The following is a 14353-nucleotide window of genomic DNA, read 5'->3' as shown; positions in this document are numbered from 1 at the left end:
TTTTTCCCCAAAGTAAAAAAAATGACAAAACCCATCATTGAAAAGCTGATAAAATTATCTTTCCAACGATATATAATTCGTCTTTATAAGAATTTTTTCTAGGTTGACCCATTTTTAGACGAAATTCTACAGGACTATAAGCATTTTTTGTTTTGTTGCAAATCTGGTGCCTCCTGCGATTTTTTTCTGCTACATGTGTCTTTTATTGCAGAGATGCACGCACCACAAAATGAGTGAATACTGAAGCGTTTGGGTTAGTTACAAATGACGTTAAGGGCCATGTTTGTTTATCGGGCTTTTTAATCTACTTTCGGAATTGTAGGCAACTGTTAATCTTCAGCCATTTTAGGAGAGGGTGCGAGAACTGGTTGGTGATTTTAAGACGGTGCCAACAAGGTAAAAGGGAACCGCCGTCTCACTGCCTTGCAACGTAGGTAGCCTAGTCATCGACAAAGTAAAAACAAATCCACACTTTAGATCAACATTTTATTTCTTTGCCACTCGATCTGCAATTGTCTTCTTGGGGGGATTTTGTCGCTTTTTGTTGTGCTTCTTTGCAAAACGCATGTTTCTCAGAAACTTCATATCCACCTGAACATATAAAAAAAACTTTAGCAAAAAGACAGATATTTTTACAGTACACTCTAGTAAACTAAAACGAATGCAGAACAAACTCTTTAACTCAATAAAAATATCTAACACGTAACGCAAAAAAGTCTTTATTCTTAATGTAATATTGATAAACACTTTATGCCACATTTGCTGTGTTTGTGAATAAGCAAACTTCACATCTATTGTTTGTTTGTTTATCTTTATCCTGCATTGCGGGAAAGCGGACTTGAGCGCTATGCATCGGTGTACGCCTTCCGACATACACCTGACCCACGCTGCAGCCGACGGCAATGTCTGTTTTCCGGTTGTCTACTTTACTTATGACTTAAATTTGGTACTACCCATTACTCGAAATCGATCACTAGGTAGAGGCAATTATCGTTAAGTTTCTTGCCCAGAGAAACAACAGCAAGTGCGGGTGGCTGGAGTCGAACATGCAGGCTCTCGACTGCGAGCCCAACGCGCTAACCACTCGGCCACGGCTGCCGATTGTCGGCTGCCGATTGTCGTTACCGGTACGTTTGTTTTTGCCGATTCTTTCTCAAATTCATGAAACTTTGGAAAATATTTTTTTGAGTAAATGATTTGGAAAACTCTGTACAATTCAAAACCAAGTCGACGTAACCGTAGTATGAACAAGCGATATCTCGGTAGAGTGATTTAAAAAGTTGTACCAGGGAAGCATATTGTTGAAATGACCTGGTCAGAATGTTGGTGTAACTGCAGCACAAATAGGCTAAGTGCAGAGTGCCAGTTTTTGCATTCAATGGAATTCAGACACGAATACATACCCCCTTTAAAGACGGAAAACGTTGCTTTCTAGGCTTCTTGATGCCATTTCGGTGATATTTGCGATCTGTAAAACAAAAAAATTCAAAATTGTGGTCAGTGCAAATATTACGTCATAAGTGAGGTAATAGTTATGGGTGATATCAGAACAAAGTTTAAGCTACTGATACATTCTCCGTTTTGTTTCAAAGAAGCCTGATCTTCATCCCGAAACATCAAGGTCGACTATTACAATACATTATGAATTGAATACAAAGCCATATTTCAAACCTTTCTTGATACAGAAATCCCCAGACATTATTTATGCCTTTTTACGAGGGTAGAACTATTTTGCAACAACTTAATTGAATTAGCCAGGTAGGCTATTATTTATTTTAAAAAATAGTTTCAATTAATGAAAAACAAAAGGTAGTTTTGCTTTTAAGTTTATAACCGCTAGATGCCTATTTCTGCTCTTCGATAGCACAACACTGAAAAAACGTCAGGATGGTGCAATCATGAAAACTAAGCCTGTACAAAATCGCCTCAGCCAGATAGAAACAGCACATCTGTTGAGTTGAAAACCACACAACACTAGTAGCCTATAGCAGTGGTCGGCAACCTTTTTCGCACTACGGCCCGGTTCGAGGCAGGCATTATTTTGCAGACAGGCCATCAATAAAACACATGTTTAGTGCATGCACACATATTACCACTCATTCAGTAAACGTAACGCTGACAGTCTTGGGCTTGTTTTGCAGCAATATGCTGCTCTCATCTTGGGATTTTGGTAGTTGACTAAATAACCCTGCAGTGTGTTTGTTATGCCCAACCTATTTTGTAATTTTGCCTTGTAGGCTACTCCGTAGTTTTGCTGTATTTGAAGGAAACTTTATCAAATTCTTGTTTTTGCAGTTTGATTTTTTTCGCAGCAGACGTTTACTAACTATTAAAAATAAAATTTATATTGTATCACCAGTCAGGTTGATAAAATTTTTTGCAATTTTGCCTTGGTTTTGCGTGGCCTGGTAACAATCATCACTTCACCGGTGGTTGCCGACGCCTGGCCTATAGCATCGTCACACTTGCAACAGCAACATCAGAGTGTTATACACAATTACACAGTCAAAAAATATCTTTTCTTTCTAACAACTATTATCAAGTCCTTGTTTAGTGTGTTTGAAATGGTTTGATGTTGATGGTAAACAGTGCAGTGGTGTGTGTAGAATTTGACTCTTCATAACTCATAATGGTTAATCTTCCTCTCTGCCCTTATTTAAGTGTCTTGTTGATTGATGACATTTAAATTCCTATTTCTAGTTTCAAAATAAAATTTTGCATGTTTGGTTGTTTTACAGCTGCCCTGCAACTCAAAATAGTGCAAGGGTAGCAACAAGAAAAACAAACATATTTTGCATGAGGCATATAAACGTTTCTATGAAGTGAATATCAGACATCATTTGGAAAGGAAAAAATTAAAACTAATTGCAATAAAAGTAATCGCTCAAGGAATATACCACACTATCTCATTGTATTTAAAAAGTTAATTCGTACTTACCGTATATAAAATTGAATAAGCCAAAAATTGTTAAGCATTTAAATTGAAAATGAACTTGAATAATCTTATGGCCTCATAAAAAGATTTTATGAGCCACACGGGGTCTGCATGTTATACAGGCATTTTACAGCAACATGGTTTGTATTCGGCCAAGCTATACAGGTAGTAATTGTCTGATCTAGCTCCAGTAAGATGTCAGCCAAGTCTGATACTCCTTGTGATAGTTTAGGTTAGTGTACACCAGAAGAGCATATCATGTCATTGGTGCACAACAAATGTTCATTCGTAATGTAAAACCATTTGTGACAAAGCTCAGGCATGCAGACATAGTGTTAAAGTTTAATCTTGTGTGTAATTGAAAGGAAATAACACAGCTAGACTCTTTTCATTAAATAAAAACATTTTTTACAAAGTTTCTTACAGCCTCCATGTACGTATTTACAATCATTGACGCAATTGAGTCTACTGTACTTTACAAATTTGTAGATATTGTGCAATTATAAACAATTATGTTAACTAATAACTATGTTGTAGTATTGTTCGAATTAATTGAAACTGTCAAAAAAAAAAAAACAGGCTGAAATTTTGTATATACAGTAGAATTCGCCTATAACGGCACCTGTAGGGGATTGCAAAAACTGATGTTATAGCCAAATTGACGTTATAGACGAACTACCGCAAACTATTCCAAAACTGTCTTTTGATTAAAGAAAGAGGTGTATAATCCAGTCAGGTTTACTGTGTACCACCAAACTGACAAAAGTCACGCAGAAAATACAGTAAACAAAGAAATTGTTTAAAAAAAAAACCTACAGCGAAAGGTACAGGTAATTTGCGCAATACGGCTCGTTATATACAGTAGTATATAACGAGATCTCTTTCGACAACTGTACTGTGTAACACTGCGGCTGCTAGTTTATATTATACAGTACTGCACGTACAACTGTTGCTTTGAGTTGTTTAAAGGTCAGCTGTGGAGCTGCTTTTGGCACGTGATAGTTTTTCACGCGGGAAAAAAGTTAATTCAGTTAATTAAAGTCCCTGCTGCGAACGACGTAGCAAAATAAAGAGAAGACATTTATTCTACCGGGACCGAGCGAAATGTGGCGTTATAGGCGAATTGACGTTATAAACGAAGCCGTTATTGGCAAATTCTACTGTAATTGTTTTATTGCGTTAATTTAACAGATGTGTATAGTTTAATACCTAATGTGGCCTCCACCTTCTTTCAATATTGCACGAACACTGTTTTCATGGATTCGATTAGTTTTTGCAGTTTTCTGCATCTTTTGGGTCCGGAAAACACATCTGAATGATGGCCTTCATGAGCTTCCTGGTGGTGCAGTCCTTCTTGCGTAATTGGGCTTTAATTATGCCCCACAAATTTTCGATAGGATTTAAATCCAGAGAATTGTCGGGCTAATCTAACATGGTAATCTTGTTTTTCTTCAAAAAGTTAGTGTATTTTTTAGAAGAATGGCATGGTGCAAGGTCCTGCTGAAAAATGCTTCCACCTTCTGGAAATGCTCTTTGCAGGTCTGGGATAACTATTTTGGATCCACGCCTATTAGGCGCTGGTCAAATAGGCGCACACACTGTGGCGTCTGGATATTTAGGTGCGGAGCACTGTGGCGCCCGTTCATTTAGGTGCTATTCCTAGTAAAGTTTGCAGATTGTATCAGCTCAGCTTTGACAAAACCTAGTCGGGGTTTTAATGGAAAACTAAGTTACTCTTCACTCAAGCCTACCACCCGCTTGAATATAGGCTACGCTATATTTTTTACTGATGTTTAGTGTAGTTATTATTTGACTTATATAACTAAAAGTGCACTCAGTCATGTTCGGAAACTTGAATAATTTATTGATAAAGCTTTCGCCAATGCAAACCTAGACTAACAACAAACAAATGCCGAATTTGCCCATTAAAAAAACAATATATTTTTCTGTTCAATATAAGATTTTGTGTGAAAAGCATTGCCAGTTTAAGCAGCTTCACTCACCAAAGCCATGACATATTTTTCTGTTCAATACAACATTTTGTGTGAAAAGCATTGCTGGTTTAAGCAGCTTCACTCACCAAAGCCATGACATATTTTTCTGTTCAATACAACATTTTGTGTGAAAAGCATTGCCAGATAAAGCAGCTTCACTCACTGAAACCATAACTAACAACAAATAAACGGAAGCTCTAACATATAAATGCACGCGTAATAACATTTTGTGTGAAAAGCATTGCCCTACCTGCCAAGCTTATACAATCTGCAGACTTTACTACGAATAGCATCTACATGAACGGGCGCCACAGTGCTCTGCACCTAAATATCCAGATGCCACAGTGTGCGCGCCTATTTGACCGGCGCCTAAAAGACTTGCTCCCACTATTTTTGTGATAACATCGATATATCGTTCAGAATTCATCATTCCTTCCACTGAAAACAGTGATCCAAAACCACTGTGGCTAAAACTTCCCCAGAACATTTTGTTTGAATTAGATGCTAGGATTGTTAGGTGTATCAGGAAACATAGCAAAAACATCCCAGTTTCAATCAACTGGAACAATACTGCACTTGTTTTTTGGTTTTCAAATTACATTTTTAGAAAAACTCCATTTTTTATACAAAACATAAAAAATAATTGCATACGCAACAAGAAATGCTTTTATCAGGGTATGCGTTTTGTCGGATTATCTACCATGCATTTTTTATGGATTATTTAGGGAATTGCACAGAATTATTCTACCAAAATGACTGGTGTTTGGATGCATTTCGGAATTAAAACAGCAACCACAAAATGCACTATTGTAATTTTCTAAGTCTTGTAATACGCACAATATCACCAAATTATTACACACTTAAGAGTATGAAAATATTTTTGTAGTAAAAAATAGAGTACCAAGTTAACATATACAATTTTTAGATGTCATTGAAAAAATGGTCACAAACAACAACTAGGCATTACAACACAAAGTTTGTTTCAATTTATTTTTCGAAAACTAGTAATAGAAAACAGTCTATGCAGAAATGAAAACAATTTGAAACAACTTACTTTGATTGTGATTGGTGTGATTTTTGGACTTTGCCATGATTTACTGTTATCTGGAACAAAAGAATATTGATTTAACAATTGGAAAATTTTATGCAATATATTTGCAATGGTTTTGATATCTTTCTTATAAGAAGCAAGTCTGCACAATGTTTAAAAGGACATTGGTTAGTTACCAGCAATAAGAAAGGTGCCATTTTTTAGAAAAAGACTTGATAATGAGAGCAGTTGCTAATCATGGCAAGTCTTTTGCTGCTTCTGACTGTCTGTTGCATTTGTAACTGCATTGGTTTAGGTGGATGCAACGTAATTCGTACCATGAACAATTCGTACCGTCAGTTCATACCGTCAGTTCGTACCTTAAAAAGATCGAGAGAAAGAATTAAAAAAGGCAAAGTTGCTGATCACAGTTTCCGCAAACATTTTAAAATTTTTCGCAAACAAACAAAAACTCTTAGGATCATTTAAAGAAATTTTAAAATGTTTGCGGAAACTCCGATCGACCCTAACCCTTTTAAAATGTTTGCGGAAACTGCATCAGCAACTTCGGCAACCTCTTAGGATCATTACCAGAAATTTTAAAATGTTTGCGGAAACTGCAATCAGCGACTTCGATTTTGTTCTACTTTTTTCTCTCGATCTTTTCAGTTTGTTTGTTTGCGGAAACACTCTGGCCCTAAACCTTAACCCTTTTAAATGTTTGCGGAAGGGCAACACTAAAAGGCGGAAATGCGAAAAAGCCGAAATAACTTTAGAATTAAAACAGTCATAGTATTTAATGATCTCACAATTGCTTCTAAATAATATCTTTCAATGATATTTCAACATAAGAAAATGTTCGGTATTGAGTTGTGGCTAAAAATCGCATTTCCACCTTTTTCCTATTTCAATAAATTCCATTAAATTTCGAAATTTACTCCAATAACTGTGGAATTAAAACAGTCAAAGTATTTAACGACCTCACAATTGCTTCTAAACAATATCTTTCAATGATATTTCAACATAAAAGAATGTTTGGTGGTGAGTTGTTGTTAAAAATCGCATTTCCGCCTTTTTCCTGTTTAAATAAGGCGGTGGCTATTTGACCGGCTCCGGTCTTTGAATCTGAAACACTATTTGACCGGTCATGACGTCACTACATAAGCGCTTTTTTCTTTTTCTCTTTCAAAGCAACAGACGAGAAGCGCCGATATAAGTTCTAACTTCAACACGTATTCTTCAACTCAGTCCGTGGCGCGTGCGATACGTCTCCGGCTGCCAATCTAGAGGAGATGAGTTCGATACTATCCGGAAGCATTCTTTTTTTTATATTTTTTTTAACTAAATTTTGACCCGAAGCGCATTTATGTGGTCAATTTTTAATTTGAGTAGCCTACAGCCCATTTTTTATGTCTTTTCAAATGTGAGTAATAATGTTAGAGTTTTTTTAATTTGCTGGAATTTGAGAATTTCTCTTGGTAATTTTCCGATCGTCATAAGTGAACGTGTGTTGCCGAACGACCCTACATTTTTCTCTCAAGTTAGTTATATACAATACTTCTTTAAAAAATGGTTTTACCATTATCGTTTCTTTTAAAAGAAGTATTGTATATAATTAACTTGAGAACTATACTTGAGAACTATTAACTAACTTGGACTGTAGGCTACTCAAATTAAAAATTGACCACATAAATGCGCTTCGGGTCAAAATTTAGATAAAAAAAAAATGAAAAAAAGAATGCTTCCGGATAGTATCAAACTCATCCCCTCTAGATTGGCAGCCGGAGACGAACCCTACGCGCCACGGACTGAGTTGAAGAATACGTGTTGAATTTAGAACTTATGTCGGCGCTTCTCGTCTTTTGCTTTGAAAGAGAAAAAGAAAAAAGCGCTTATGCAGTGACGTCATGACCGGTCAAATAGTGTTTCAGATTCAAAGACCGGAGCCGGTCAAATAGCCACTGCCTTTAAATAAATTCCTTTCAATTTTCGAAATTTACTCTACAATAACTGTGGAATTAAAACAGTCAAAGTATTTAATGACCTCACAATTGCTTCTAAACAATATCTTTCAATGATATTTCAACATAAAAGTAGGTTCAGTGGTGAGTTGTTGTTAAAAATCGCATTTCCGCCTTTTACCCATGTTGCAACATTTCATTCTTTCATGATGAAGTTATCGCTATGTTAAACAATAGGCAGTGGCTATTCGACCGGCGCCGGTCTTTGAATCTGAAACACTATTTGACCGTCATTACGTCATTATACAGTCACTTTTTTCTTTTTCTCTTCCAAAGCAAAAGACGAGAAGCGTGCATATAAGTTCTAAATCCAACCGTTTCATTCAACTCATTACGTGGCGCGTGGGATACGTCGCCGGCTCCTATTCTAGAGGGACTGAGTTCGATACTACCCGGAAGCGTTCTTTCTTCTTTTTTTTAACTAAATTTTGACCCGAAGTGCATTTTTGTAGTCAATTTTTAATTTGAGTTGCATTACATTTACATACCATTACCATTTTTTTAAAAGAAGCATTGTATATAACTAACTTGTTGAGAGCAAAAATGTAATGCTTCGTTCGGCAAACATGGTCACATCAATCAAACATTTTATTTTTCGTCATTAACGCGTCCGGGATGAAAAAGGTACTAACTACAAAAATCGATATAGACCTACCAGCACGTTAATGAACGGGAAAAGGTGGCAAAACCTTGAAAGGTTTAAAACGTGCCTGAATTGAAAAATTATGTAGTAGGCTATATACCGTATCAGTAGTTAGCATGGCCACAATTGGAAAATTACCCAGAGAAATTCTCAAATTCCAGCAAATTAAAAAAACTCTAACTTTATTACTCACATTTGAAAAGACATAAAAAATAATTAAAAGCTGAGTACAAAAATGCACTTCGTGTCAAAATTTAGTTAAAAAAAAAATAAATAAAAAAAGGATCGCTTCCGGGTAGTATCGAACTCAGTCCCTCTAGAGTCGGAGCCAGCGACGTATCGCACGCGCCACGTAATGAGTTGAATGAGATGGTTGGATTTAGAACTTATATATAGGCAGTGGCTATTTGACCGGCTCCGGTCTTTGAATCTGAAACACTATTTGACCGGTCATGACGTCACTACATAAGCACTTTTTCTCTTTCAAAGCAAAAGACGATAAGCGCGTTAAGTTTTAAATGCAACAAGTTTTCTTCAACTGAGTCCGTGGCGCATACGTAACCTCTCGGGCTGCCATTTTAGAGGGAATGAGTTCGATACTATCCGGAAGCGTTCTTTTTTTTTTTTTTTTTTTAACTACAAAAGGATACAAACTGATATGAATGAATCAACAAGTGAATAAAAAAGTTTCAAAACGAATTAAAAAAGTTTTTTCTAGTCTTTATTTTTAACCAATTCCTTTCATTTCTTAGCACAATTTCTCTGAAAAAATCACACCTTCTAATAGGCTGTAAGATTACGTTTCGCTGAAGTCCGAAGTTAAAAATTAAATCCAGTCTCATTGTCGCACAACAATCAGTCAAGTTTCAAATCATCATCTCAACCAACCCTTCAAGACAACTTTCCACTTTCAAAAATTTAGTTAAAAAAAAAAAAAACGCTTCCGGATAGAACCGAACTCATTCCCTCTAGAATGGCAGTCCGAGACGTTACGTATGCGCCACGGATTCAGTTGAAAACAACGTGTTGAATTTAAAACTTATGTCGGCGCTTCTCGTCTTTTGCTTTGAAAGAGAAAAAAGTGCTTATGTAGTGACGTCATGACCGGTCAAATAGTGTTTCAGATTCAAAGACCGGAGCCGGTCAAATAGCCACTGCCTTATATATATGCGCGCTTCTCGTCTTTTGCTTTAAAAAAGAAAAAGAAAAAAAGTGACTGTATAGTGACGTCATGACCGGTCAAATAGTGTTTCAGATTCAAAAACCGGCGCCGGTCAAATAGCCACTGGACGCCAAGATCATATTTCCGCATTTTTTACATCGGCATTAAATCGCTACGTCTGCGGACAATACGCCATTTCACGACCGGCTTATTTCTGCGCTTCCGCATTTCCGCCTTTTAGTGTTGCCCTTTGCGGAAACTCTGATCAACCCTAACCTTTTTAAAATGTTTGCAGAAACTGCAATCAGCGACTTTGGCAAACTTTTAGGATCAATACCAGAAATTTTAAAATGTTTGCGGAAACTGCGATCAGCGATGTTCAATTTTTTTCTCTTGATTTTTTCAGTTTGTTTGTTTGCGGATACCGATACTCAGATACCGTACCCTAGCCCTTTTAAAATGTTTGCGGAAACTGCGATCAGCGACTACGGCTTTTTTAAATTTTTTCTTTTGATCTTTTCAAGGTACGAACTTATGGTAAGAATTAGGTTGCACCCGGTTTAGGTGCAACAAATTTTGGATAAAAGAAGAGCAGTTTTAAAATGGTGGCCTAGTCCATGGCCCATGCTAGTTTGGGCAACAACTCAGCGCGACCTGAGGGTGTGAATCATGAAGTGGGGTAAGTTTATGTTAATGAGTTATGTTAAATTGCTCACAAGTAGCATCAAATTATTCATAAATAGGCCACCTACCGTATAAATTATGTCAAATTACCTAGTAATTCAACCATGCTTATAGGTAAATTGACATAACTTACAGGTAATTCAGCCCTCTTACAGTACTGGTATGTGTAATTCTGTCTGACTTATGGACAATTCTTGGAAAAGAGCCTGGCAACACCATAGGTCTTAATGTAGTCAGCAAATGGATATCACAATAGGCTAACTATTAAAAACATCAGTGCTTTGATTTGCTGTAATGATTTGAATTTTGTCAAACAAAAATCATTATATATAGACATGCTAATCAGTTTCCGATTTTTTCCTCACAAGTTTGCATAACCCTGCATTTGCAAAAACATTACCTTTCACAATCTTGTAACCACAACCAAAACTTTGCTGTATGGAAAAGAAAGTCTTGCTTTTTGATCCACACATTATAAAATAATTTCACAACGATTGAAACACTTGCCTTTTTTTTCTTTAAAATTAAGGTGAAAATTGTGTTTGAATCAAAAGTTTTTCCATATTGTCAAGATTTTAAAAATAAGTCATTTAAAAAGAAAGTTTTAAATGCAATGTAACAAAAAGTTGTGTTGAGCAAATAGCACTGCATTTGATGATTTTTATGCATTTAAAATGTCTGTATACGGGGGATATATGCCTTTGTTTTTAATTTTTTTATTTTTATAAATGTGTATAAAACTCTGTCTGATTCCAATTAAAATAAGCTTTTTATGAGGCGTTTTTTCTTTATAGTTTATCGAAGCATGCTCCTGCTATTTAAAGGCTTAATTGATGATTGATTGAGAGAATAAAACCAAGTTCACAGCAAACATAGATAGCTGTAACCTTTGCTGCATATAAAAATTAGGGATGGTAGAAGTAGGGGATTGCTTACTTAAAAAGAAAGAGGACAGCTGGACGGTCATAGTGTTATGACAAAATTTGGTTTTACGATAACATGAGGTCGACCGCTGTATAAGTCGTATAGGCTACCCAATTTCAGCGTAGGTGTGACCTGTCCACGTGTTTACAAAGTGTGTATTTCCAAACTAAATGTATGGAAAAACGTGATAGCTCAGTCACCGCCCCGATAGCTCTGTTAGTTAGCGGAAGCGCGTGACTTTGTGACCAAAGAAGCTTCAAAATCAAGCGGCGCTGGTTCGGCTTTCGGGGAGTGCGCTTGAGCAACGCATTTTAAGGACTGCTCTGGAAATAATTCCCCGGCAGCAACAATTCAACAATCGGAAACATCACTCTGTCCATCTCGATAACCGGCCCTGCGTCAAGAGCCTCCACAAGTATGCGAAGTTACCAGAAATAACCTATTAAAGGCTTTTTCAGTCCGAGGATAAAGATGCAAAACCAACTAACCAACCAACGTGATAACCAATCACATTTATTTTATACTATTCAAGTCATGATAATGCATCGGTAGATTTCACCTTCCACTCGTAACAATAAGTAACCTTACACTGCTGCAATAAGATTTTGCCAATGTTTTAGTAGGTCTACCTGAATTTAAGCAAAATATAGCATAGCCTATCATTATTTTGATAAGGATGAATTTACGTAAAAGCACAGAAAACCATTAGCAATTCTTCCAATTTTAAATTTTGCAGTGGCCATCCAGCTGTAGCCTACATATCGCAAGAAAAATCAGTAGCCTAAAGTGGGTGGTCCCGATATTCCATTGCCTCTAAAAACAAAATTCCATAATTTTCTTTTAATTTTTTTTTACCAACAACTGGGTTAGGCTACTAAATTGCATTCCTAGAATGAACTTTAAAATGCCACTAGTAAGCTATGCGCTGTTGTTTGATGTTGGTGTGAACTTGGCCAAAGGTAAAAAAGGTTAATCTTTGTAACAACCTTTTAGAATGTTTTTAATTGACATTGCCTATAATACAGTCGCATGCTCTCGATAGTTGCAAAACGGACTAGCCTACTTTAGAAGCGTCGTGCAAGAGCAACTATCTAAGTTACACAGTAGCCTACAGTAGTCTACCACTCGGCCACGACATAGAGTGTTGCAAAATAAGGTTGTATAGGTTCGATCTAGGCCTGGTCTCCACCTATTTCCCCACGATTGATAAAGCAGGTTCGTGATTTTCCAAGACTCCGTGTAGCTAAGTCTTCTAACTTTGTACGGACGTCATAAACGATGTTCTAACCAGTAGAACAGTAGGCTACTTTATGTAGTCTGTTCCACGAACGGACCTTTAAGTTAACCTAGGCCACTTCTCCAAAAAAGGGGAATAACATGCAGTTTTCTTAGTATTTGCAAAATTTCCTCGTTAGCTGAGCTTACTCAATCTTGTTACATTAACATAGAATTCTAGATCAATCATGCATCAACGGGATGGCACCTTCCTCTTCTTATAAATGTGGTGCTGAAAACTAGACCGAGACCAAATCATCAACGATTGCACTCCCTTCAGGCCACCTAACCAAGTGGAAGGTCTGCGTGGTTGGGTGGTGAAGTGCCGGTCTTTGGGGTGTGCAATTCGTGCGATTGCACAGGGTCCGCAAATTAGGGGGATCGCAATTTACTCAGATAATTAGCGATTGTAGTGTAGCCTACTGTTCCTATCAGAAAATGCAGTCATTTTTGTCATTTCCAATGGAAAAAATTCAATTCGATTCATAAGCAAGTACCGGTATTTTTGTTGAACATGCTATGAGAATGCACCAAATTCAAAGTAATTTTTCAAAATTTTCTGGGGGAGGCCCCCCAGACACCGCCGCTGGGTGTCGCTTTCGGCGAACACGCTGTCAGGCAACGCCCGCCGCCGTCGAACTCCCCCTCTCCTTTCAAAATACCTAGCTAACGCTACTGAATTGGATCATTGTCATTGGGGCCCGCAAAGCATATTCCGCACAGGGCCCGAAATACCTTAAGGCCGGCACTGGATGGCAGTGGCGTATATTCAGGGTGTTCAAGGTGTGCACTGCACACCCCAAGAAATCCAGAAAAAAAGAAAATTTCCATCGGTTGTCGATGTTCTTTACTTTCATGATATTCTAACATCTTGCTGCATGCTGATTGCTTTCTTTTCAATTGCAAAACTCTTCTCCTTTTAATTTTAATACTCCAACGTTTGAGGTCATTGCCTTTAATTTTTTTCGGTCATTACCTTTAAGCTGGGTGTGCACTGACACCTTTGCGAGTGCTATTTAAAATAAACAATTAAGAAAAATGACGTCACAAGGCAGCGAAAACAGCAATGGTTTTAGGTCAGCCAGGCTGTGCACTCGCTGATCTGCACACCTTGTACAGCCGACCAACATAGCAATCGACTTTCTTTTCTTGTGTATTATCGAGTTGTTTTGCTATTGTTTTTTGTTTTAACTTTCACCTGTTTGTTTTTAATTCGCTTGTACATTTCTCAAGGTGTTGCGACCGTGCCTAATCCTTGCATGAAGTAAATCATTTCCATCTCGATCGAGCACGCTTTAACTTTCGCGTTTTTTCAGACTCCTGCTGTGTTATGGCAAGTAATATTGTTCGTTTTGATGGTCGGAAATAAAAAGTGAACTGAAGTATGTGACTTTAGAAATGCAACTTAATGTTTGATATTATTAAGTCTTTCATTCAATGCGCTGTCAAATAAATATCTATTTTGTATTCTTCTCCATTCCGACAACATTATTTTTGTCAGTTCTGTTCATGTTCAGAATTTGTGCTGAAAATGCTCTCAGAACGCACCAAATTCAGTGGTAATTTTAAAAATTTTCTGGGGGAGGCCCCCCAGACCCCCCGCTGTTGCTTTGACGTCACTGAACACCCTGTCAAAGTGGTCACGGTACGCCACTGCTGGGTGGTGAAACAAAATAGGCTATTGG

At 37.2% G+C, this 14353-nt stretch overlaps 1 protein-coding gene across 1 annotated transcript; it reads right to left on the bottom strand.

The window, feature by feature from the left end:
- Positions 1 to 472: 472 nt before the first annotated feature.
- On the bottom strand, positions 473 to 10949 carry LOC145778881 (large ribosomal subunit protein eL29-like). Its single transcript, XM_082590470.1, has 4 exons — positions 10870 to 10949; positions 5984 to 6033; positions 1404 to 1468; positions 473 to 591 (listed from the first exon to the last, which is right to left on the bottom strand). The coding sequence occupies exons 2-4, from the start codon at positions 6018 to 6020 to the stop codon at positions 487 to 489; spliced, it is 207 nt and encodes a 68-aa protein (XP_082446596.1). The 5' UTR covers positions 6021 to 6033; positions 10870 to 10949; the 3' UTR covers positions 473 to 486.
- Between the last annotated feature and the right edge of the window lie 3404 nt (positions 10950 to 14353).

The sequence above is a fragment of the Aplidium turbinatum genome, chromosome 10 (assembly GCF_918807975.1).
Source record: "Aplidium turbinatum chromosome 10, kaAplTurb1.1, whole genome shotgun sequence".
NCBI lineage: Eukaryota > Metazoa > Chordata > Ascidiacea > Aplousobranchia > Polyclinidae > Aplidium > Aplidium turbinatum.
This window is presented reverse-complemented; position numbering and strand designations above follow the sequence as displayed.

What these genes read in the sequence shown, in the direction of transcription:
- LOC145778881 (XM_082590470.1), bottom strand. Translation starts at nt 6,020, where the DNA reads ATGGCAAAGTCCAAAAATCACACCAATCACAATCAAA. An exon ending in TCACACCAATCACAATCAAA is followed by an intron (nt 1,469 to 5,983) that starts GTAAGTTGTTTC and finishes TTTGTTTTACAG; the next exon opens with ATCGCAAATATCACCGAAAT. An exon ending in GTTTTCCGTCTTTAAAGGGG is followed by an intron (nt 592 to 1,403) that starts GTATGTATTCGT and finishes TTATATGTTCAG; the next exon opens with GTGGATATGAAGTTTCTGAG.